The 22,659-nt window shown below is 43.8% G+C and overlaps 1 protein-coding gene across 2 annotated transcripts in view; it reads right to left on the bottom strand.

Annotated features, from left to right (window-relative positions):
• FBLN1 (fibulin 1) overlaps positions 1-22,659 on the bottom strand; it is a 128,391-nt gene that overhangs the window by 67,044 nt on the left and 38,688 nt on the right. For both annotated transcript variants that reach the window (XM_090043803.1, XM_090043802.1), the window contains exons 4-9: positions 15,428-15,599; positions 13,142-13,201; positions 9,382-9,483; positions 8,739-8,876; positions 6,092-6,229; positions 1,375-1,518 (exon numbers count right to left, since the gene is read on the bottom strand). In XM_090043803.1, the coding sequence (XP_089899929.1) occupies positions 1,375-1,518; positions 6,092-6,229; positions 8,739-8,876; positions 9,382-9,483; positions 13,142-13,201; positions 15,428-15,599 (754 nt within the window). The remainder of the gene's footprint in view (positions 1-1,374; positions 1,519-6,091; positions 6,230-8,738; positions 8,877-9,381; positions 9,484-13,141; positions 13,202-15,427; positions 15,600-22,659) is intronic.

Here is a 22,659-nt window from a genome sequence, read left to right as displayed (position 1 = left end):
TCAAGTAGTGGGAGTAAAGTATTGCCTTTGTATGACCTTTTTTCCTACCTCAGCTTGCCCATCTGTAAGATAAGTATAAAAATACTAGGGTTGGGTATTTGACCAGTCAAATAAAGTTTGGTTAGTTGACTGGTCAAATATTGTAAAAAAAAAGAACTACCAATAGGTCTAAATAAGACACAGAAAAAGCACAAATTGTCCATGAAGAAATGAGTCAAAAACAACTTTAAAAAAATCAAATTTTTGTCAAGAAAACTAAAACAAAAAAATGTATTTTTTTGTAAAAATTCTATAATCTTTGACCATTCAAAAATATGCAGTTAACTGAAAATGTAGGCCTACCAGCCTCCCTCCCCCGCCACAAAAAAAACATATCTGCTTCACATAGAGATAAATTGTGAGGCTTCATTCATTAGTATCTGCGAAACACTACTGCGTGCATGCCTCAAAATCAATGGCAAGACTCCACTGCACTTCAAAGAGAACTGGATCTAAATCAATGAGCAGTAGCAGAACTAGGGTGGGGCAAATGGGGCAGCGGCCCTGGGCACCAACTTTGGGGTATGAGCAGAAAAATGCTGCCAGTGCACAGCAGCAGCCAGAAATTGCTGCTGCCCCTGTGTGTTGTAGCTTCCCTGAGCAGCTGGCTGCATTCTTATGCCTCTGTCAATTCCATGTAAAGTAGTCTTACAGCACATGGTATCTCTTGACCCCCATGTTGCTATACATGTTATAAAAGTGGGAGGGGGGAGTCAGGGACAAAAAAAAAGAAAGCACATTATATGAAAGAAGTGCTATGTAGAATTATGTTTATATACCACATTAGGTATCCATGGGAGAGATCTTAACCTGGTAGAATTGGCCCCAGATTACCTAAATCACTGAAGCTATGACAGTTCGCACCATCTCAGAACTGCCCCAATGGGTTTTTAAAAGTTTAGAGCACACACAAGTACTTGCCTTTACAATCTAAGGATTACATTCACCCCTAATCTAAAGACTAGCACAAGGCTTCTCTAAGATTCCCTTAAACCTTATTTTGATAACTTATGCAACACTCAAGTAGGACATTTTGTAGGAGCAAGTGAGCTGGTTTTCGGCAGTAGGGTACATTTCACTCAAATTGAATTATTCCAGTATATGACTACAGTTCAAAAGGATCACTGAAAGAAGGAAGCATGAGAGATTGCTCACAGACCATCACCTGTAGGGGCAACATGAAGGAAGATAAAGGTCAAGAGAGAGCTATAGGAATAGATAGAAGAAAGGCTTGGATGGAATGCTGAGAACAAGGTTGAGTTAAAAAGTAAATATGTGAACATCTTCTCCTCTCCCTGATGCATTTAACAGTTTTGATCTGTATCTATAGCTTACCTACACATCTCATTCCATCCTCATTGAGATGATAACCACGGCCACAGTTTGGTGTGATCCTCTGGCAGGTATACGAGCCATCGGTGTTAATGCATATCTGCCCAACTGGACATGGCATGTTGGTGCTGAGGCACTCATTAATATCTACAATAGTATAAATATCCAAGTGATGAAAGTAATCCTCGCTTTACAGATACTTTGTGGCAGGACATTCTCCCTGTACCCTTGGGAAACTAAAGAGACATTTACAGCTATTTAGCTGTGCAAACTGAAGTGATTTGCAAAGATAAAAAAGAAAGTAGGTACCAAATTCTACTGGAAATCAGTGAGAGTTGGATGCATTACTCCTGTTTTTACTTCTAATAGTGTTCCCCCAAATTAAAAAAGATGCAACTAAAAGCTGATCCACAGAAAGAGAAGAATGGAGGTGCTAATACTGCTTTTTACCTGCAGTGGCATAAAGCACAGTATCTGGTTTAAGACAGGATGATTAAGAGTGAGACTGGCAGAGCCCTCCTAAAAATACATGCTACTGCTGCTCTAGGAAAAGGTCAAATGTGCCATTCCTATAACATATGCTACTATGCCCTGTCCCACCCCTACACACCTTACTTTCCTGTGGAGACAGAACACCGCCAGGCCCTTTAGCCAGGTCCCAATTGAAGCCCTTACAGATAGAAGCAACATAGGAAAGTATGAACGAAAGGGACCTCATGAAGTCTAGTACAGCCCTCTCCTCAAGGCAGGATTGTGCCGGACTAAACCACGCCAGCCAAGTCTCTGTTCAACCTGCTCTTGAAAATGTCTAGGGTTGGAGGGTCTACAGCAGGGGTGTCCAGCTATTTGAATATGGGGCTGGATCATGAACTTTTTATCACCCAGCAAGCCATATTCAAACACCCTCTGTCCTGGGCCAGAGAGACCCTGCCCGTGTAGCCCTACTGCACCTGCCTGTTACTGCAAGGTTCATGGTAGCTGCTGGTGGGCAGGGGCAGGAGGGAACCAGTCTGCGTCCAGGCAGCTACTGCCCCAGAGACTGAAGCGGAGAAATAAACAGCTCCACATCCCCATCCCCGGAGCAGTGCAGCCCCATGAGCCGGTGCTGCCGGAGGGGGCCGGAGCAAGGCGGCCGCTGCATCGCAGCCCCTCACCCACCCGCCGGCACGGCCCCGCTCACCGTGGTGCCCGGCCACCCGCACGCGCAGCGCTGATGGCCTCAGCGCCGCGAGCCCGGAGCGCGGGGTCCGGCAGACACCGGCTCCCGCCGCCTCGTCCCGCAGAGGTGACGCCAGGACCCCGCCTGCCGAGGCCCCCCAGTGCTGGCTTCCCACGTGCCGCTGGGGACGGGAGGAGCCTGGCCGGGTCGGCACCGGCCAGCAGAAGCGGCGGCGGAGCCGGGTGCGGCTCGGGACTGACCGGTGCAGGCAGGGGGGAGACGCAGCTCAGCCTCTGCCGCTCCGGCCAGACTCGTCCCGTCCCGAGCGGCACCCGGCTCCGCCGCCGCCTATGCTGGCCGGTGCCGACCCGGCCGGGCTCCTCCCGTCTCCAGCAGTAAGTGGGAAGCTGACTTCAGCTGCGTGCTGCTTTTCCTGGCCGGTGCCGACCCGGCTGGGTCCGTCGCATCCGGAGCAGCATGCGGCTGAAGCCAGCTTCCCACGTGCTGCGGGGAATGGGAGGAGCCCGCCCGGGTCGGCACCAGCCAGCAGAAGTGGTGGCAGAGCCGGGTGCCGCTCGGGACTGACCGGTGCAGGCAGGGGAAAGTGCAGCTGAGCCCCTGCTGCTCCGGCTGGGCTCATCCTGTCCCGAGCGGCAAATGGCTACTCCTCTTCCCGCACACGCCGTGTTGGCAACGTCAAGCTGACGCGGTGCGTGTGGGAACCTTGTCCCTTCCCCAGCCCTTCAGCAGTCATTAGGAAGCTGCTGAGGGGCTGGGGGAGGGACAAGGGGTGGGAACGAAAGTAAACAGTGTTTACTTTAATTTCCCGTCGCAGCACCGCAGGCCTCAGAAAATGGCTTGGCGGGCTGCATGGCAGCCCACATGTTGAACAAGCCTGCTCTATATTTTCTCTAGGTAGCCTTTTCCAATTCTTGACCACCCTCAGTTTCTTGATCTTCAGCCTAAATTTCATCTACCGCAGCTTGAGGCCATCGCTCCTAATTCTGTCCCATAGAGAGAGGATGGATTTGGGCTTTCTCTATGGCTCTAATTGCCTTTCAGTTACTTGAAGGCTGTTACCAAATTCCCCCCTCAGGCTTCTCTTTTCCAAACAAAATGATTCTACTTCTTTCAGCCTTTCCCCATAAGTTATGCTTCCCAGGTATCTTATCACTTTGTCACTCTTGACTAGACTCTTTCAAATCTGCCCATATCTTTCTTGAAGTGTGGAGCACAAAACTGGACACAGTGCTCCAGGTGAGGTCTCCTTAGTGTTTTATGGAGTGGAAAAATCACTTCCCTTAATTTGCTAGTGACATTCCTGTTAATACAGCCCAATATCCTGTTGGCTTTTTTTTTGCAACAAGATAATGCTATTGGCTCATATTCATCTTATGGTCCTCTGTAGACCCCAGGTCCTTCTCTGCAGTACTGCAGCGTAGCAAGTCATTCCCCAGTCTATTTATGGATTCAGTTATTCAATTCCAAGTGTAGGAGTTTGAATTTGTCCTTGCTGAATTTTATCTTATTGCTTGCAGACTAGTTCACCAGTTTATCCAGATCCTTCTAGATCTTATGCTCTGGAGTGTCTGCAACTCTACCCAACTTGTGTCACCCACAAATTTTCTGAGCACACTTTCCAGCCCACTGTCCAAATCACTAATGAATATATTAAACAATACTGAACCCGGGACAGACCCCTGGAAATCCTACTTGATACCTCCTCCAACCTACACATTGAGACATTGATGAGTACTCACTGAGAGCACAAGGATTCAACCAGTTTTGTATCCATATTACAGTATTTTCTTCTAGTCTGTATTTCCTTAATTTAAGGAGATTATCATGAAAGACAGTGCCAAAAGCCTTGCTGAAGTCAAGATATATCACATCCACTGCTCTCCCCACATCCACAAAGCCTGTCACCTAATCATAGAAAGAAATCAGGTGGAAGCTATTTCCACCTTGGAAAAAGGAAGATATTAAAAAGGTGGGAAGCTGCCCACCCCCTCTTTCTCCCTCAGTACAATGCAGTGCAGTATTGTGATGCATAGGTTAAAAAACAAACAAAACCACAATGCATTAAGCTGTTTCAGAAACTCTCCAGATCCACAGCTGGTTCAATTGGTGTAGGTCCACAGATGTCAATACAGCCACTCGAAGTAAAACCTGAATATCTAACCCTACATATGTCAGAGATTAACTTTTAAAGGCAAGGTTATCCACCAGCCCTAAGTGATCTTTATTTATGGAGTACAATTTTGCACTAACAATCATTTTGTTTTCAACGTCAATGTTTTAAGTATCAGATTTCAATACAGGAGGGGAGGGTGATGGGAAAATGGGGGCCTGAAAATGTTGCTCACCAAGTTCCACCAGTCCAAAACATGTTGTATTGTCAGAGTAATATAAAGGTAACTTGGGACTTGGCAGCAGCTTGTCAAGGGAAGGACAGATAAATTTGTAGGACATATCAGGCAAATCTCTTTAGAGTTTGCTTAAAACTAATGATTCTTCATACACAAATGCATGGGCATACACATATATGCACACAAATTTAATTATGTTAGGATTTCTAGGGTCTACAGAGTAAACTAGGAGGCAAGATACTAACCCAAGTTTCTGTTCAGTCTTTAAAATTAAGCCTCACTCCATAGTTAATTATAATTAACTCTATTAATCATGACATCACATGGTTAAATTCTTGATCTGGTTTACAAAAATTTGAAGAGACAAAATTCTCTCATCACTGAAAAATAAATGGCAGATGCCTTCGGAAACTAAGGCCTGTTCTATAGAGTTGAGTATTCGTCATTTGCAGATATCAGCAAAACTGAATTCCAGTATAAAGGCTATTTTAATACCAGGCAGGCAACTCAGGACTCCACAGTGCAATGGGTAGAAAGAGAGCCCCAAAGTGAAGTTTTAAAAATCCTATTTTAGAGGAATGTAAGTAAAACCAAAATAAAACCCAAAAAAATACTTCAACTAAAATTTTCAATGATGTTTCAACAGCTAGAAGCCCAAGATTTGTTGAAAGCCAATGGAAATTAGGTTCCAATGTACCCAACGTTTCTACTGAAAATGGAACCGATACACTTAGGTCTGTTAGTGCATGCCTATATTGCTCACATATGCTGCTAGACAGTTCTGTATTAAGACATGCCACACTTGTTCTATATGTGCTGCCTCCCAGAAAACAGTAGTAGACTTGTTTCAGTATCATGCTGCATGTCCAACACTAGATACTGCATTTCAAAAGAGATTATTGGTACACGCAGCCCTGAACATTACCTCCAGTTGGGAAGGTAGCTTGTTCACACAATATGATGCATTACAGTATGGCACTGCCTATTGCCCTTTGGAACGGACATACCTACAACTTCTTTTGAAAGTCTTACACTAAAAGGAAAAAAATCCTGCCTTCAGTGGAAACAAAAAAATGCTATAATACAACAGCAAGTACATCAGCAGTGGGAGATTCAGAACTGACTTGGTAAAACAGCCTTTTGGCCTGCATGCAAAACTATGAATTTATTAAAATGACAGTGTCTTTCTTACCGATACAGTTGCCTAGTGCATCTTGTATAAACCCACTCATGCACTGTAGCTTGGGACGGCAACGGAAAGATCCTGGAGTATTCTGACAGATAAAATCGGGGGGGCAGTTATGAGTACCAGTCTCACATTCGTCAATATCTGGTACATCACAAAAAAAGATTGTTAGCAGGAGTTTTACAGGAAAAAAGAAGCTTTCATTACATTTAATAAAAGAGACATAGTTAAAAAACTATAGGCCAAATTCATCCCAGGTGCACCCCCATTCAGTCCAATGCAGATGCATTGGGCATAACTTTGGCCAAATGTTTTTAACTGAATCTTACAGAAATAGGCAGCAGACTTCCACTTACTGCAGTCTTGCTTCAAATTCCTGCAATATTGCTATAATGTTTGAAGCAGTATTTTCTAAAAAAGCGCATATACACATGCTTAACTCTGAAGTCAATCATGTCAAAGCTCTAGTGATCTGCTGAGTCAGAAACTGTATCCTGATGTCATACTTCAGGACACCCTACCAAATGTTAGACTTAAGACAAGATTAACCAATTAATCACATCTTAAATTTTAATCTGGCATTCAATCAAACATTCACATATTCAATCAAAAATGTGTAAAAACTTGGTGGCTAGTTCCTATCATGCCATTAATTGAACACAAGACCAGGTGTGCACCTGTGGTTAGGAGCCCCATCAGCTGATCCAGGCTCCCAGCTAGGGGAACATACCATGCAGACCCACGGCTGGGAGCCCATTGCTGATCTGGACTTCTAGGTGCAGGGGCACACCATGCACTTCTGCAGCTGGGAGGCCTGTTAGCTGACCTGGGCTCCCAGCTGCAGAAGTACCTCCACAGCCAGAAGCCCTGACAGCTGAGGAGGCCCCCAGCTCAGAAAGCTTTGTACTTGCCTGTGCAGGGGGAGCCTGGGATTGTGATTCCAGGCTCCTTCTGCACCGGCAGTAAAGTGTGACGGTATATGATGTGCATTCCCACAGTCACATCTCCTGCCATGCATGTGTGGCATGGCAGGAAGCACAACTGTAGGGCTCACCCATCAGATTCCATAGTGCTTTTACCTGCATGTCTGGCAGGGGCACTAGGGTAAGCTCAATGTACTTAATTCTCATGTTATATAGAGGCCCCTTTACACAGGCGACTGGTAGAAGGGACACGGGGGGCACATACTCCCCCTGAGATTGGTCCCCAACTCAGCACCACTTAAGACAGTGCAGTTTTTTTGCCATGTAGGGTGGCGGTCTGTTGAGGGGGAGGGAAGCACTAAGCCACAGAGAGATATGGGGCCTGTGGCCCACCCCTGGACCCACCCACCTATTGTGCCCCCCCCCCCGACTCAGGAGGCACCAGTCACCCCTGCGCTTTATATCACTCAAGTTTAAAATATGATTAAATGTAATTTATGTTCACTTTATAGAGTGTGGTATACACAAAGGGTTTACTGTAAATCATAATTCATATCATTGACATTAATGGGAATTTTTCCCCAAATAAAAACTGAGACCAAAGATGCCTGTTTTCAGCCCCTATATTTCTCACGGGATAACATCTCTTTGAAGCAATTTAAAAAAAGCAGGAATTTCTAAGCAAATGTTATACTTCTGTGGAAATACAGATGAGGGCAGAAAGAATTAAAATGCTATAATGCTGAGAAAATTGTTCCTATAGATGTAACATGACTTCAATAAAGTCCTGATTCAGTTCTCTCATCCAGAAAGTGTAGATAATAACAATGACAATCGCTTTCCTCACATTAAATAATACCTGTGAGGCCTTTTTTAACTTTATAGGCTGTAGCATGCACAGGTACTTAACAGGGATAAAATCAATATAATTCTAATACTGTAGAAAATCAAGTGGAACATTTTCTACTTGATTACTCATGATGATTACAAAAACATATGACAATTTTTCCATTGACTTGAGAGGGAGCATATTGAGGTCTACTCCAAGTGCTTTGTAAGTACTGTGTGTACAGTAGCTTACATTTTTTAATCATAAAGAGAAGGATTTTTCACATTGGAGCCATCCATATCACATTGGGTTTGCTGAGCAGTTATGCTTCTGTGAAGAAGGAAAGTGTTGCATGCTATTTCCCAAAGCAGTATTAAGAAAAAAAAATAGTTTCTCATAAATATATATATTCATAAGTATATATTAATGTTAGCAAAGCTAAGGATTTAGATTACATAAAAATTAGATCTGGTCTAGGAATATGAATAGAGGAAAAGTACCAGAGAGTTATTAATTAAGCAGTCCTACATGAAGCAAAAATAAGGTTAAAAAGTCACAAGACTTTCAAAAAACAAAAACAGTATGGAAAGTTCTTGAGAAATAACCACAATAAAAGCCACAAAAATTAAAAACCATAAAAACTGATATGAAGTCTTGAAAAAAATATGTTTTAAGAAATAATTACAAAATTACTGACTCTAAAATTTGGGTTATTTTGGGGAGGAAGAAGGCAGGAGAAGGGGTTGTGGGGTTTGTGTTTGTTTTGTTTTAATAGTTTAGGCTGCTGGTAAACTAGCAACTTCTGCTAGCAGAATTATTTAGGTGCAATGAATTATTTAGGATTCTGTTCTGGTAAAGGTCAGTTTCATGATCTGACCCAGGCTCACAGTCTATGACATACCTTTGCAGAGACTTTCATCAGTCAGTTCATAACCAGTTCCACAACTCGTGTCACGCTGACAGCGGAAGGATCCCAGGGTATTGATGCAAGTTTGTCCAATCCCACAGCTGTGTGCCCCAGTGATACACTCATTAACATCTAAAATAACCAGAGTAGAAAAGATTAAACAGCCAGTATAAAAGGCTTGAAATCACTGGGAAGAAACAGGGTCAAGAGTCAGTGCTGTTCCTTAAATATCTGGAGGCAAGTTGTCCTGTAGACTCTCTCTCCCCCACTAAAGAGGTAAGCACTCACATCTGCCTCAAATTTTTAGCTCCTCTCTGTGTCCGCAAACAGCAAATGAGCTACTATGAGATTCTATATTTTATACAAACATCTGTCTACTACTACTACAAAAGAAAATGGATGCTTATATTGCTACTTTCCCACCTACAACAAACTTGATTTCTCCTGCCTTCCAGCCCTCCATCTGCTCTCTTACCATCTGTTGTCCCCATGTTACCCCACCCTGCCTAAATCAGCTTCTCATTGCCCCCTGGCTCCTTCCCTTCCCAGCACAAGTATGTTCTGTCTTGGTCTGTCTCACCCCTTTTTCCCCACCTTCCCTCCCAAAAAAAGAAGAAAGCAGTTTTGTTTCCTTTACCTTCACAAGTGACACCATCAGACTGAAGCTGGTATCCAACAAAGCAGGAGCAAATAAAACTAGCTCCCGTATCCCTGCACTGCTGGGAACAGGGACCAGCACCTAAAAGCAAATGTGATTTTTGAGAACAAGAGTGGAAAATCTGGTATCAGTAGGAAGTTCACCACACAAAACTGGAAGGATGTCAACTGCTTAATTACCAATGCCTAGCCAAAATCCAGGATATTTTACCATTATTTTAGAAGAATGCATGAATTGAAGAGGGAAATATGAGCAAATACTGAGAGAAATGGTCACATCCATTTTATTTCATGAAAGCATTACAAAGAAGGGAAAAAAACGTTTAAACACACCATCACCACACGCATTTCCTGCTTTAAAGTTCAGGAAGAAGCTGGTTAGCTGACATACCTCTTGGAGTAACTTTAGAAAATGGTAACTTTTTTACTGCATCCTAAGAAGATCAAGACAGCTCATAACATGTAAATGAAGCATTTACATTAGCTTTGGTATACCTTTATTATTATAAAAAGAAAAAAGTAATCAAGTTCTAATTCTAGTATAAATACAGCAGTCAGGATGGCAATAAATTTGCTTCCTTGTCCTCCCTTTTTGCATCTTCCCTTAACTCCTACCATCACTATTGAGGCCATCTTTTTTTTTCTTTTGATTTGGTTCCAAAATAAGTTAGATATCACAAAAATACCTTGTGTTTTGATGGTGATAGTGGATTATTGTATGCCAGTTATTTGTGATAAGGTTTTGGAATCTTTTTATCCGCATCCATTTTTTCATAAATATTTTTAGGTATATGTAAATATTGTGTTTAAATATTCAGATGAGAGACCTCTACGGCACATTAAAGTCCCATCTTCATTGGGAAGCACCAGGAGGAAGCCATTATAAAAACCACACTATTTGGAAATAGGACAACTTTTGATACCTCATACAGCTTGGTAGCTTAAAGAAAACCATTTCAGGACCTGGAACAATTCCTAATGAGGAACTGGCCCATGGTACCACATGGAATGAACTTTGATGTTACAGAAGTGGCAAGGGCAATGTCTGTTAGAAGTACATGCAGCCTCATAGTTAAAACAGATAGGTACCCAGCGCTCCATCTATGCTAACAGCCCCTCTGGAAGAAGCATTAAGTACAATTATTTTGGCAAAAAGCATAATGTAGAGACCCTCTCAGATGGAAACTGCCTCTGAAAAGAAATAAAGGAAACCCTTTCACTTGGAAAAAACAAAATAAATTAAGCTTTAGGACAAAGGCTCTCAAATTTTTCTATTACATGGGTCTCATCAGAAAACGTGGGTTGGAAAACAGCTTCTATTTGTAACTGGACAGACTACTCCACCTCTTCTTAGTCATGGAAGAATACCTAAGTGGCAATTAAAGTAATTGATTACATAGAGAGGTAACATTAGGGAAGCATGTAACGTACTTTTGACATGTACTATGGTAAGGAACCAAAGACAAGAAGGAAAAACAGCTTTAGCCTTGGCAGAATGACACACCCAATGACCTAAATAGGTGTTTTCTGTCTCTAGCCTCTAGGGAGGGTAATATCTGCTCAACAGGCAGCATAGTAATTCATTCCTCAACTGCTAGGATTTCTACAGTCACCTGTGATAGGATGTAGATGCCCTGAACTTTGAAATGGCTGTATTTTCAAATAAGTTATGTAAGTGTCACTGTAGGATGCACACAAACCCTGTGAAGGAGTACATCTGGCATGACAGGATGAAAAGTTATACTGCAATATCAGTCTATAACTCAAACATTATTCTACCCTAAATGGATTCCAAATTGTTTGTGAAGAACAGTAAATCATTGATGCCTTAAGCTCACAGTTATGTAAATCACATTTGAAAACAGTAAATTAAAATACTAAGCAGAACATTATCCAAATCAAACATTCCTTCCAAGAGACTGCATTTTGTCACAAAAACCAAGGCATAAAATTATTTAACCTTTTTTCCTTTCTTTTTCCAATCTTAATTTAGATGTTGCAGATAAAACACAAATTAGTAATGTTATTTCAAAACCAATCCCCAAGCTCTAAAGACTATGGAATGACTGTTCAGCACACTAATATCTCCAGACACTTCCAAATGAAAAGTCAAGTTTGTTATCTTCTGGAATCAGTTTTTATCCTGTGCACAACCAAGCTGACTGGATTGCTGCTCCAGATCCATGCCAACACTATCAACCATTAAGATTAGAGAATTAACTTTTCAAAAAGGCCAGTGGAATTTGGAAGATCCTATTCAATATTTTTAGAATCAGGTCTATGTGGATGGATATCAGCAGATGATCTGGCCCTTTACTTTAAAAAAAAAAGTTAATGTGTTAGAAAGATAAGAATGGCCCAAGACAGGTAAAATGAAGTCAAACAGGCAGCTTAGTAACATTTTCTACTTCCTAGGAGCAAATACATCTGTTGCTCTACAAGCCCATGGGGGGTGGGGGCACACAGAGGTAAGAACTCACAGAGATAAGAACTGATTACTCCCCTGCTGGGGCTATTCACTTCACTAGTACTATAATAACAGGAAGTATCTAAAGCAGGGACGGGCAATTCTTTTGGGTGGAGGGCTGCTTGCTGAGTTTTGGCAAGCCATCGAGGGCCGCATGATAGGCAGCCAGGGGAAGATAAATATTAATTTTCTAAAATTTTAGGGGCCCTGCGGACCAGATGCTGGCGGGCCGCATCTGGTCCGCAGGCCGCATTTTGCCCACCCCTGGTCTGAAAGCTGCTATCTACCTCTCTTTAGGCAAGCAGGGAGTGGATACAAAAGGTGACGAACCCACCTGAGCTAGCACTGAAGGAGGAAGCTATTTGCACCTTTTAAGGGTGTGGATCACTTCATCCTAGGCTCAAGAGATGAATGAAACCTGGTGTACTCTTTGGGCAGAACAACTTCATGCTGCTCAGTACACAAAGCTAGAGGGAGAATCATGGTTTTAGCCCTAAGGTAGCTAGGTGAAGTTTTTCACTGGCTTGCTTTTTAGAGACAAACTTATCTATTCTTATCTGAGCTCAAAAAACAGAAGACAGGAGGTAACAAAAATCCTTTTCAATAGGATCCAATCATGACACACAGTTGATATGAAACATTTTACAGCACAGTTGAATTTCTGCTCTAGCTACTGTGGTCAACTATCCTTGCTAAACTGTATAACAGTGGGACATGTTCTGCCTTAGAGAAGCATGAGCAACTTTTAAGACACCTGCTGAGTTCTATAAAGCAGATTTGGGGTGCTACAATATATGAACTCTAAAAGTTTCGAGTGCATGTACAAATGTCACCAAACTTCACAACTTTCAGTGATGACCAAAAGACCTTCCTCAAAGCCAACCAACCAAGCAAGACATTATGTCTCATCACTTCCTCCCAGCCTTGAAAACCAGCAGGATCATCAACATCAGAAAATGACTTCTTGAGCAAGAGCCTAACAGGCACTTACCTGTAGGTTACTGCTTCCTCATCCTCCTGTAAGGCGGTGTTGACAATCTCTACCCACAAGCAAGCCGTTACATCCCAGTTAATGCCCACTAGCTATAAGGGACCACAAGGTGGCTCTCACACTGTCTCAACCTCTCCAAGTATTTTCAGATTGGCTTATACTTACCAAACGGTAAAATCTCTTGTCATATAATGACCTGCCTCTATGAGGAGCTAGAGTTTTCCTGAATGCTCAGATCAATCTCAGCTGCCTCTGAACTCAAAAGGAGTTGAAGCATCTTACCTCTGCAGCCATCATGAAGGTAAGGATCTTCTTGGTCTACTTCCTCTTTTGAAATGTCAACTAATGAAAAGGTGAAACAGGCATTAGAGAAAAAAAAAAGTTTTATTCTCACAATAAAATACTGTGTACCTGCACAAAGATTTGGACCAGGCCTTTGGGAATATCCAAAAGTAAATATTGAAGAAAATTATTTTAAAAGCAGTTTCATTGTTATGGTTGAAACTTTAAATACTTGCAAAATGAGTGATTTACTAGAAAATATATTATGGAATCATGGATTACACAGATACCAACAAACATTTCCAAGTGAGTTCCTAAAGTCAGGCTTCTAACTAAACCTTAACTTGATCCTCATCAGATGTTCTGAAGCATTCTCAGCTCCCCTGGACTTCTGCTGCAGCACTTTACATAAAAATCAGATTAGCCATTTGTGTTCATTTAGACACTATTTTAAAAAGCCACTCTATGCCTGAGGTTGACCAGGCAAATCTTATCATTTAAAATAAAGGCACATTTACTGTAATTAGGGATGCGCCCATAGAGATTTTGGGGGCCAATAGCCAATTTTTAAGGAGACATATTGGCTGATACTGATCTGATTTCTGATACGCAGCCCGGCAGCTTGAAAAACTGCATCCAGCTGGTAAGTCTGTTGTGGTGGAAGGGGAGGGAGGAGACAAGAGGCTTTGGTTGGGGTGGGGGGCAGATCAAGGCCCCTGCAGTGTGGGAGGGAGTGGGGCTGGGGCCAAGGCAGGGTAGGGTGTGGGACAGAGCTGCAGCTCATCTGGTGGGCGTGGCTCCTGCCACTGCATGCACGCTGGGAGGGCACAATTTTCTTTATATCAGTGCTGATCCAATATCGGACCAATGTATTGGTGCACCTCTAACATTAATTAGAGTTCTTCATTTTCCATACACATTCCACCAGTGGCATGCGTGAATCCTAGGTACACCCAGCTCACAGGCTTTTGGCCAGCAGTGTTGCACAGCTCATATGCCCTGAGAGTTTTTATATTTCACACTAAAAGATCAGATTGTGCATCACCACTCAGATGCTTCTTAAGTAAAGGGCTCTGAGGTAGAGTGAATAGACAGCATGTCATGGAACATACGCGTAGGCAACAAACACATCATAAAGAGCTGCAGTCATCATAAAGTAACTTACTCTTCTTCAAGTGATCATCAGCATGCCCATTCCAACAACAGTAACCCAAGCCATACATCATAGTGATCTGTACTTAGTCATGACTAGAACAGAACCAAATAATATGTAGTGTTCCAGATGGTGGCTTTTGAATTAGAGCAATGTGTTGTGACTGTGTGACCTGACCCATCCCTGGGTAGCTGCTTTCCATATAGCAATGGCAAGCAGATTCTTTAGCAATGCTACTCAGGCTGCCAGAATTCTAACAAAGTGAGCTCTGAGAGCGGTGGGATAGATTCCACCCAGCCACCTATCATATATTCCAACACAGTTGAATATCCAATGTGATAGGCTCTGTTTTGATGTGGCTTTGTCTTTCATTCTCTCTGCAAGGGAAAAAATAGTTTGCATGAAGATCTGGACAGTTTCATCCAGTTCAGGTCAGAAAAGCGTGTTTTCTACATCTAAGGTTTGTAGATGAGTCCAAAGATCCCAGGTCAGATGCTGGTTTCATGGATTTGCTGTCTGGACTTCCTGTCTTTTCTAGTCTTGGAAATGAACAGCATGCCAGAGATGTGCAGTTCCTCCTGCAGCCTGTATCCCTCCTCTCTCCCTGATCAATAAAAATATTTCAAATTTACAGGCACAACTCCTTATCCAAGAAGCAATACTTGATGTCCAGGGACCTAGAGAAGACCATTCCAGTTCAAAGAAAAAATAGTAATTTGTCAGTAGCCAAAAACTATTAGCAATAAACTCACTATATTCAGTTGCTATGGTAAGGATTGCTAACAAAGAGCAGAGGGACAGTTTTTATATCTCAAAGCCTAAGAGTAATGACAGGAACTGAACACAGTTGGTATGCCCTATCCTTTTATGCCCTTCAGAGCAGGAGCACATTCTTGTGTGTTGTATAGATATTGGTGGTGAATCTGCTTGCCATTGCTATTGGTGGCAAAGGACTCTGAGTTCAGGTGCACATACGCCATTGGGTACATGGACAGTCACTCAAAGGAGAGCACAATACTACAGCTGCTACTTAAATCATTCAAAGGACAAGCATTCCTCCCTTCCTTACACCCAATGAGGTCATGGAGTGCTGCTCTGCTGTCCCAGACAATTTGTTTCACAGCACGGTATACCTTGGTTCTTCTTTGGAACATCATCACTAACAGACATGTCAGTGCTTCCTTGACCTTTAGCACAGCAGTCGCTGAAAATTTTCCTACACTGTTGTCCTATCCTTAGGTTCAAGTCACAGTTCTTTCTTTGAAGTTGGGCACTCTTTCCCAGCAAGCAACAGAAACAGCATTTCTGTCAAAACAAAAGACAAATAGTGGGTAAAATCCTGCAGTGCCAAAGTCAAGAAGGATTTTGCAATTGATTGCAGTATGGCTAGGATTTCACCCAGTTCATTTATAGAAAACTGAACATCTTTTGCCCCTGATTCTCAAAAGTCCTGAGATCCTTAATTACAGGGTAATTGGGTCTCAGAACATTTTTACTCTTATGGGTCCAGTTGCACTTATCCAATGAGCTTTAGATCTAGTCCTTAAACAGAATATACTGACCAAAGCTATGCTCTGGATTCAACTCTCATGAATCCTGGGCAGTGAATAAACTTCATACCCTCCCACCCCTCTTCCTCAACTCTCTCAGCTTCCCAAAAAATCTTCACACAAAAGTACCTGCATGATATCAAAGTTAACAGACCATAAAAGGAAGGTGTGATCACTGGACTACACCCCTCCACATCAAGTAATAGCATTACATCCTTACAGCCTGATCCTGAAATGGTATCCATTAATGAAAAACAGATCTTTTTGTTTCTTATTCTGGGCACAATGGTTTGCACTGGCAAAACTGAGCCTAAAAATTCAGTGCAGGACTGAAAAAGGAAAAGCAAGGCTGATTTAAAACAAACTACTATTCTGATTCTATTCTGAATTGAGAGCACATTGCTGGCTTGCTCAGTTTTCTCTCTCCCCTGCTGCGAGAAATGAAGGGTGTAATTTGATTCATGGCAACCAATGTCTGCTGTGATGTAGAAGGTAGATTTAAGGGCTTATTCCTTTTAAATTACTTTTCTAGTTGTATTTTGGCTCAAAGAGAGTAGCCTGCACCACTAAAATAAAAGCAGCTGAAACATGAAATAGCTACTCATTGTGGAAGTTAACAAACTAAACCTCTTGTGTCATTTCAAGAAGACATTTCCATCCAAAAACATGGAAAGTAGTAAATGTCTCCCAGCTGCTCCCTTCTCAACTTGCTTATATAAATGGTTGCATACATATGTTCTGTTTTTACTGTTCTGAAGGATAAAATAATAAACCTTCTCTTTGTTTTCCCCTCAGTCTTGTTTTATCCTGCAATCTTTAGAACAGCAAGCTATATATCTGACTTAGTGCTTGGGTATAGGTTGTAGCTGTGTTGGTCTAAGGTCATAGGCAGAAAAGGTTATTTTGGGTAAATCCCATATCTTTTATTAGACCAGCTCAAATCGTTGGAAAAATTATTCTTTGCAAGCTTTCAGGTACAAATGCCCTTTGTCAGGCTGAGGAAGCACCTGCAGGATGGATGAATTCCATCCAGGAAGAGCACAGACCAACTGCAGGCGCTTCCTCAGCCTGACCACGGGTATTTGTACCTGAAAGCTTGCAAAGAAGAATTTTTCCAACTATTTGAGTTGGTCTAATAAAAGATATGGGATTTACCCAAAAGAACCTTGTCTGACTTTATACTTCACATTTTACTTGAATCTGAATCCAAGTCCTTCCCACATCACTGCAGGAATAAACTTCACCACCTCTGCCTACACAGGTCCTCCCTTTGCTTGTCTGTCTAGTTAAGTCCCTCTCAACGTACTGTTTGATGTAGAGACTCTTTCATTTTAATACAGCCCACTATATTTTCATCTTGTAGGTAACTTTATAAGTAGAAGTTGAGAAGATCTGTGACGAATACTGACATTTGCTCTGAATTCACTTAATTTTAATACATAGCATTTACCCCATGAATTTACTTTAAAAAATGTTTAGACGTGCCTATACTTCTTGTGAATTTCCAGCTTTCACATCTGTAGATTAAAAGGGATTGAAAGAGGTACATAGTTTGGTCTTTAGGTTATATGTTTTCCATAATCAAGTCTTGCTTAAGCTAGCAAATGTAGCTGTCACCTTGCCAAATCATGATGTTATTCTCTCTGAATACTCCCACTGGTTTACACAAAGTATTTTCAAACTCAACTCATCTCTTATACTACTCTGCCATCTAACATACTGTTCCAGTAGGATGCTGCCAGAATTCTCATTAGATAGTCTTCCCCCACAAGGGTTATTAAACCTGTCTTTCTTACAATGGTGGACAATCTCTCAGTTTTGCTGGCATGTTGTTTGAACTGTGTCTTCAGAAAAATCTAAAGCTTCTAGCGCACACAGGCCAGAATTCTCTTTTCATCTAGAGGCTGACAAAAGACCATTTTAAGACCAAACCTGAATTATCTAACAAAAAGTAGGAACAATTTTATTACCCCCTCAGAGTATATAAGTGCCCCTATTATTGGATTTTAGGGTCAACTTCCTGGCTAAAGACAGAAGTGACCAGTATAAGGGGTCAGGAACCAGTTTAAGCCTGTAACAGAACAGAAATTCAATTCACATAGAACCAGTTTCAAAATGGCCGAAACTAGTTTAAGATAAACCTGGCTGAATGTAGTATCAGACTTAACTGATTTGCGTCAAACCTGTTTACGGAACTTCTGTCCCTGACCCCTTCCTGATTTCAGTTAAACTGGAGTCCCCCAGCATCTCATCATGCTTTTCAGCATGGGCTGTGCTCTCTGCTGCAATGGAGCAGGGCTGGCCCCACCCCTAACAGCCAGCAGGGACTTTTCCATCCTCAGTAGCCAGGCGTGGGGTGGATTCCCCTGCCTCACCCCCTCCTCTGGCAGCGAATCAACCCAGCTCCCAGCTGGGGGAAGGGGATAAAACCCCTACTGCCAGCTTCCCCCTGCCCCACCAGGCACAGGGGGGCATTCCCCTCCTTTCCCCCCACAGCTCCTCAGCTTCACCACAGGACCTGCCAGGCTGCAGACTGCACTCACCGGGGAGTCCTGCACTGCAAGATAGTCTGGGACAGGAGAGCTGCAGCCCAGGATGCGAGACCCCCTCGCTCTTCCAGTGTCAGCTGCACTGCAGCCCTGCCACAGCCTGGTGGGTGACGCAGGCTGGGAGCCACCGAGGCTGTGCCAGGCAGGGCTGATAGGCAGTGGGGGCGCTGGCCATGCAGGGAAGAGGACTCACCCAATACCCCCAGGGATCTCAGGGAGGACCCAGATCCCCGGCAGGGGCAGGGGCAGGGACAAGGTGCCGGGCTGCACCTCTGCCTAGGCGGCTCCAGGCAGCCCCGATGCTCTGATCCCCCCAAGCCAGTTTCAGTGGCCATGCCTTCTCTGCTGTTCCTGGTAAGCAGCAGGGGTCTGCAATGGGGGTAGGAGAGGGATGGGGCAGAAGCTGCTGTTTTTCCTCCTATTCCCTTCTCAGCTAGACTGCCAGCCAGGGAGAAGATGTCACGGGGTGATCCACTCAGCTCTAAGCGGCAGGGAAGCCCACAGTCCCCACCTGCCTAGTGCAGGTGGGCTGGACCTGATGATCTTGTGAGTCCCCTTCCAGTCCCTTACAATCTATGAATCTATGAACCTGAGCCAGAAGCTAAGGTGATCACCTGGCCATGTCCCCTCCCCAACTGGCAGGCTGGCTGAGGATGGAGTGGGGGGGGGGGAGGGGCCATTTCCCTGCCACTCTCTCCCAGCTGCAGGGAAGCCTGTGTTGGGGGCATTATTCCCCTGCCTGAGCAGGGAGCTGGCCCAGTCACCCAGCCATGGCAACTGCTCAGTGGACCAGCTGATGAGGGAGTGAGGGGGTGGGATTTGTCCCTGCTGTGGACTTCACACCCTCTGTGCCGGGCACAGCCTTGCTGGGGTCCAAAGCCAGGAACTGAACAGAGATCAGGCACCTGTCACCTGCCATCTGCTCATGACAGCTCTGGGTGCTTGGCGCAGGCTGCTGCAGGCCATGCATGTGGGCAGCAGCAGGGGGAGGCAATGGACTGTCACAGCCTGGCCCCATGGCCCAGGGGCATAGGCAGCAACTGTCCTGCAGCAGCCTGCCCCAAGTGGCTGGTGCTGCTGCAAGCAAGCAGCAGGTGACAAGTGCCTCATCTCTGCCTGCCACAATAGTTCACTCCACCGCTGCCACCAGGAGAGGCATGGGGAGGGAAGCCAAGCTCCAGCCCACCTGCAAACAACGGCATGTGGAACTGGAGGCAGGAGATGGCAGGCACTGCCCCCTGCCCCCTATGGCTTCCCCAACCCAGGCCTCACTACTGCAGTGGGATGTAGTGGTGAGTTGATCTCCCCCACTTCCTCAGACCCAGGTCACATCCCCACTCCCTGCACCTGCTGGCTGCTCTTGGGAGGGACTTGGCCCAGGGCATGTTGGTGCCCCAAGTGGGGACTAAACCTCCTCTTCCTCTCAGGCTACTGGCGGCTGGCCCCTGCGGTCATGGGTGCATGGCCCCAGGTGCAAGAGCAGAGCTGTTCGTGTCCACACCGCTGCCTCCCTGCAATGGAGGGATTAAACCCTGTTTCTCCTCAGGATACCAGGGTCTGGCCCCACCCCTACTCCTGCCACCAGCCAGTGAGTGAGCGGGGATAGCAGGGCTGGGGTCCCTGCAGGCAAGGGTGGGGGTTTATACCCCTCCCCAATCACAGTCAAGCCTGCCCAGGCCTTGCCACACCCCTTCACTCAGCTTAGTTTCCCTCCAACCAAGGGCTCACTCTAGCACTGCCCCCCCTTCCCCCCCCCCCCGCCTTCTGGCCTGAGCCACCACAGGCATGTGCCTGCATTTCCGGAGTCAAAAGTAGATGCCTGTCCACTTGCAAATTGATTCAATCTATGCAGGTTAGAGTAACTTGCAAAGATTGAATCAATTCAGCCTTTGGCTTTTTGAATGTCTGTCCCTAGCCCTTGAGACACACAGCTGTTTCACTACAATGGGGACATGTGCCCAGAGGGAGGTAAAAAAAAATCTGTGCCATTCTCAAATGGTTCTCCACATGTTTGGTGGGTTTGCCCCCAAGCATGTGGAGGGCCCTCCTGCACTCCTGTGAGATGTTCCATGCGCCCCAGCATCTCAGCATTCACAAGCTGCACCTGCTACCTCAAGGTATGTAGAAAAAACTTTAAAGCTGTGTCTGTGTCTGAATCGCTGATTCTCTGAATCAGCATCAAATCTTCATATTCGGATTCGGCCAAATCAAATCACGGACAGTAATTCAAATCAACGTATTGAATCACTGTCCCTGATTCCGGTTGAATCTGAATCAAATAGGGCCTGCTTCACACACGTCTACTCCATACCTATTAAAAACAGGTGATAGATAGATAGATAGATAGATAGATAGATAGATAATGTCCAATTCAAGCCAAACCATAATTACAACTTTGTACTTTAAAAGACTGTTTTCTAGAATTAGAAAGCACCATATATAATGTGTGGCCAGTGAAGTGATTCTGTTAATTAAACACTTTAGTGCTCTTTTATTATTTACACTATAAGTTAAATATCAAGCATTGAAAGGCAAATGATGAATTAACAATGTTTTTTTCAGGTCCATCCACAAGAGGTCTCTCATCTGTTGGAATACAGGTTTCAGTTGCTATGCAAAAACAGATTAGAAAAAGAATAAGAATCCAGTATAATTTTCACTACTTTCGAAGATTTGAACAACGATAAAAAGATGCCAACTCTCTTGAGTAACAATTATTATCCAGGGATACAAATAAAATGTTCTAGGCAAAAATGGGAGGGCAATGGCTAGAAACTGACCTTTGGAAAAAGGAAGTGCTTACAACAAACATTTGAGCAAATCTCTGAGCAAAAGAATACTCAAATGTCTACCAGACTTTGCCCTTTGGGAGAATCTGGTTGAAGTGGCAGCTAGTAAACCTGCTCTTATGAGCCTCCAGCATCAATCTATATTTAAACCAATATACTTGGATTTATATTTGTATCTTATGAGAGAGATGTTCTGCTTGGTTTTAAATAGGCTCCTGTTTTTGCACCCACATTCCAGAAGCAGCAACAACTGTGTATGCAACAGCAGGTACAGATTTATGTCCACAATTACCTATATCTGCAACTTGTGGATACAAAAAATAAAACAACCCGAAGGTCACTGTTTCCAAACTATTTCTAGTTGCATGTTTGGGATCCCCAGGACAAAATAGTAACCCCCCTGGTTTTCTCAATGGAGAACTCAGCAACTTATCCTACTGATTGGATTATTAAATTAATCCTTACTATTTTCTGGGGGCAAGGGGAGGGGAATAAAGAATTTCCATCTAAAAGGTTTCATATGTTAATGAGATCTAGTTAAAAAGGACCAGTTCAAGTGCACTGAATGGCAAATCAATGTGAAATTACATTAAATGACCATATCCAGAAAGAAGTCCTGAGGTTAAAAAAAAAAGCATAGGACACCACACTGGAATCTAGAACTCACCTATCTCAGCAGAGCACCCGCATCCCTACCATGTAGAGTTGTTGGTTTCTTCCTGAATCTGGTGTCAATGAATCAACTGATATTCCTGGCTGTTACTTACCTTCCTGGCCCCATGCATCTGGCATTCCTTTCTGTATAGCATCAACAGGAATAGCAGAGTACCCTATTTAACCTAGCCCGAAGCTTGGTGGTAAAACCAATCTCCAAGGAGACAGGGGAGGTATATTTGAACCCTTCAGACTAAGGAGGGCCTAAAACCCAGGTCTCAGACTTTGTGGGTAAATGCTCCAATTGCTGGGCTCTTCTATAAAAATGGTGGGGAAAACTTCCTCCTCATCACCACCAGTGTGTTAATAGAATAGCAAGCCCAACTCATTCATTGAAAGAACAGTTGCTTGCATATACACTGACGAAAGGATTCCAGGCTCTGAATCCTGAGTGGATGGAGGCAGCTCTCTGCAGCCCCAACTTGGATGCCTATACTTTGGAAATGGGGTAGGAAGTTAGACATAACCTGTGCTGAGCATTTCTGATTAGCTAGCTTTAGATGACTCCCTAGCCAGTGTGCAGGTTTTTGGATCTCCCTTCTGAGGTGCCTAACTCTGAATTTTGGATTTTACTCATAGGATCAGCCACTTACAATGTAGGTGTTGCAGCACCTAACTTGCAGTGACTTATGTCTTCTTTGGATTTAAGCAGAACTCCCCCAGTTCATAACACTCTGATGCAAAATAGCCAGGAATATCAACTGACCCATTGTCAGAAGATGCAAAAAGTTTTAAAGAAAAAAAGAAGAAAGAGCCAAGCATT

The sequence above is a fragment of the Crocodylus siamensis genome, chromosome 4, assembly GCF_052110815.1.
Source record: "Crocodylus siamensis isolate JL-2025a chromosome 4, ASM5211081v1, whole genome shotgun sequence".
Classification (NCBI taxonomy): domain Eukaryota; kingdom Metazoa; phylum Chordata; order Crocodylia; family Crocodylidae; genus Crocodylus; species Crocodylus siamensis.
This window is presented reverse-complemented; position numbering and strand designations above follow the sequence as displayed.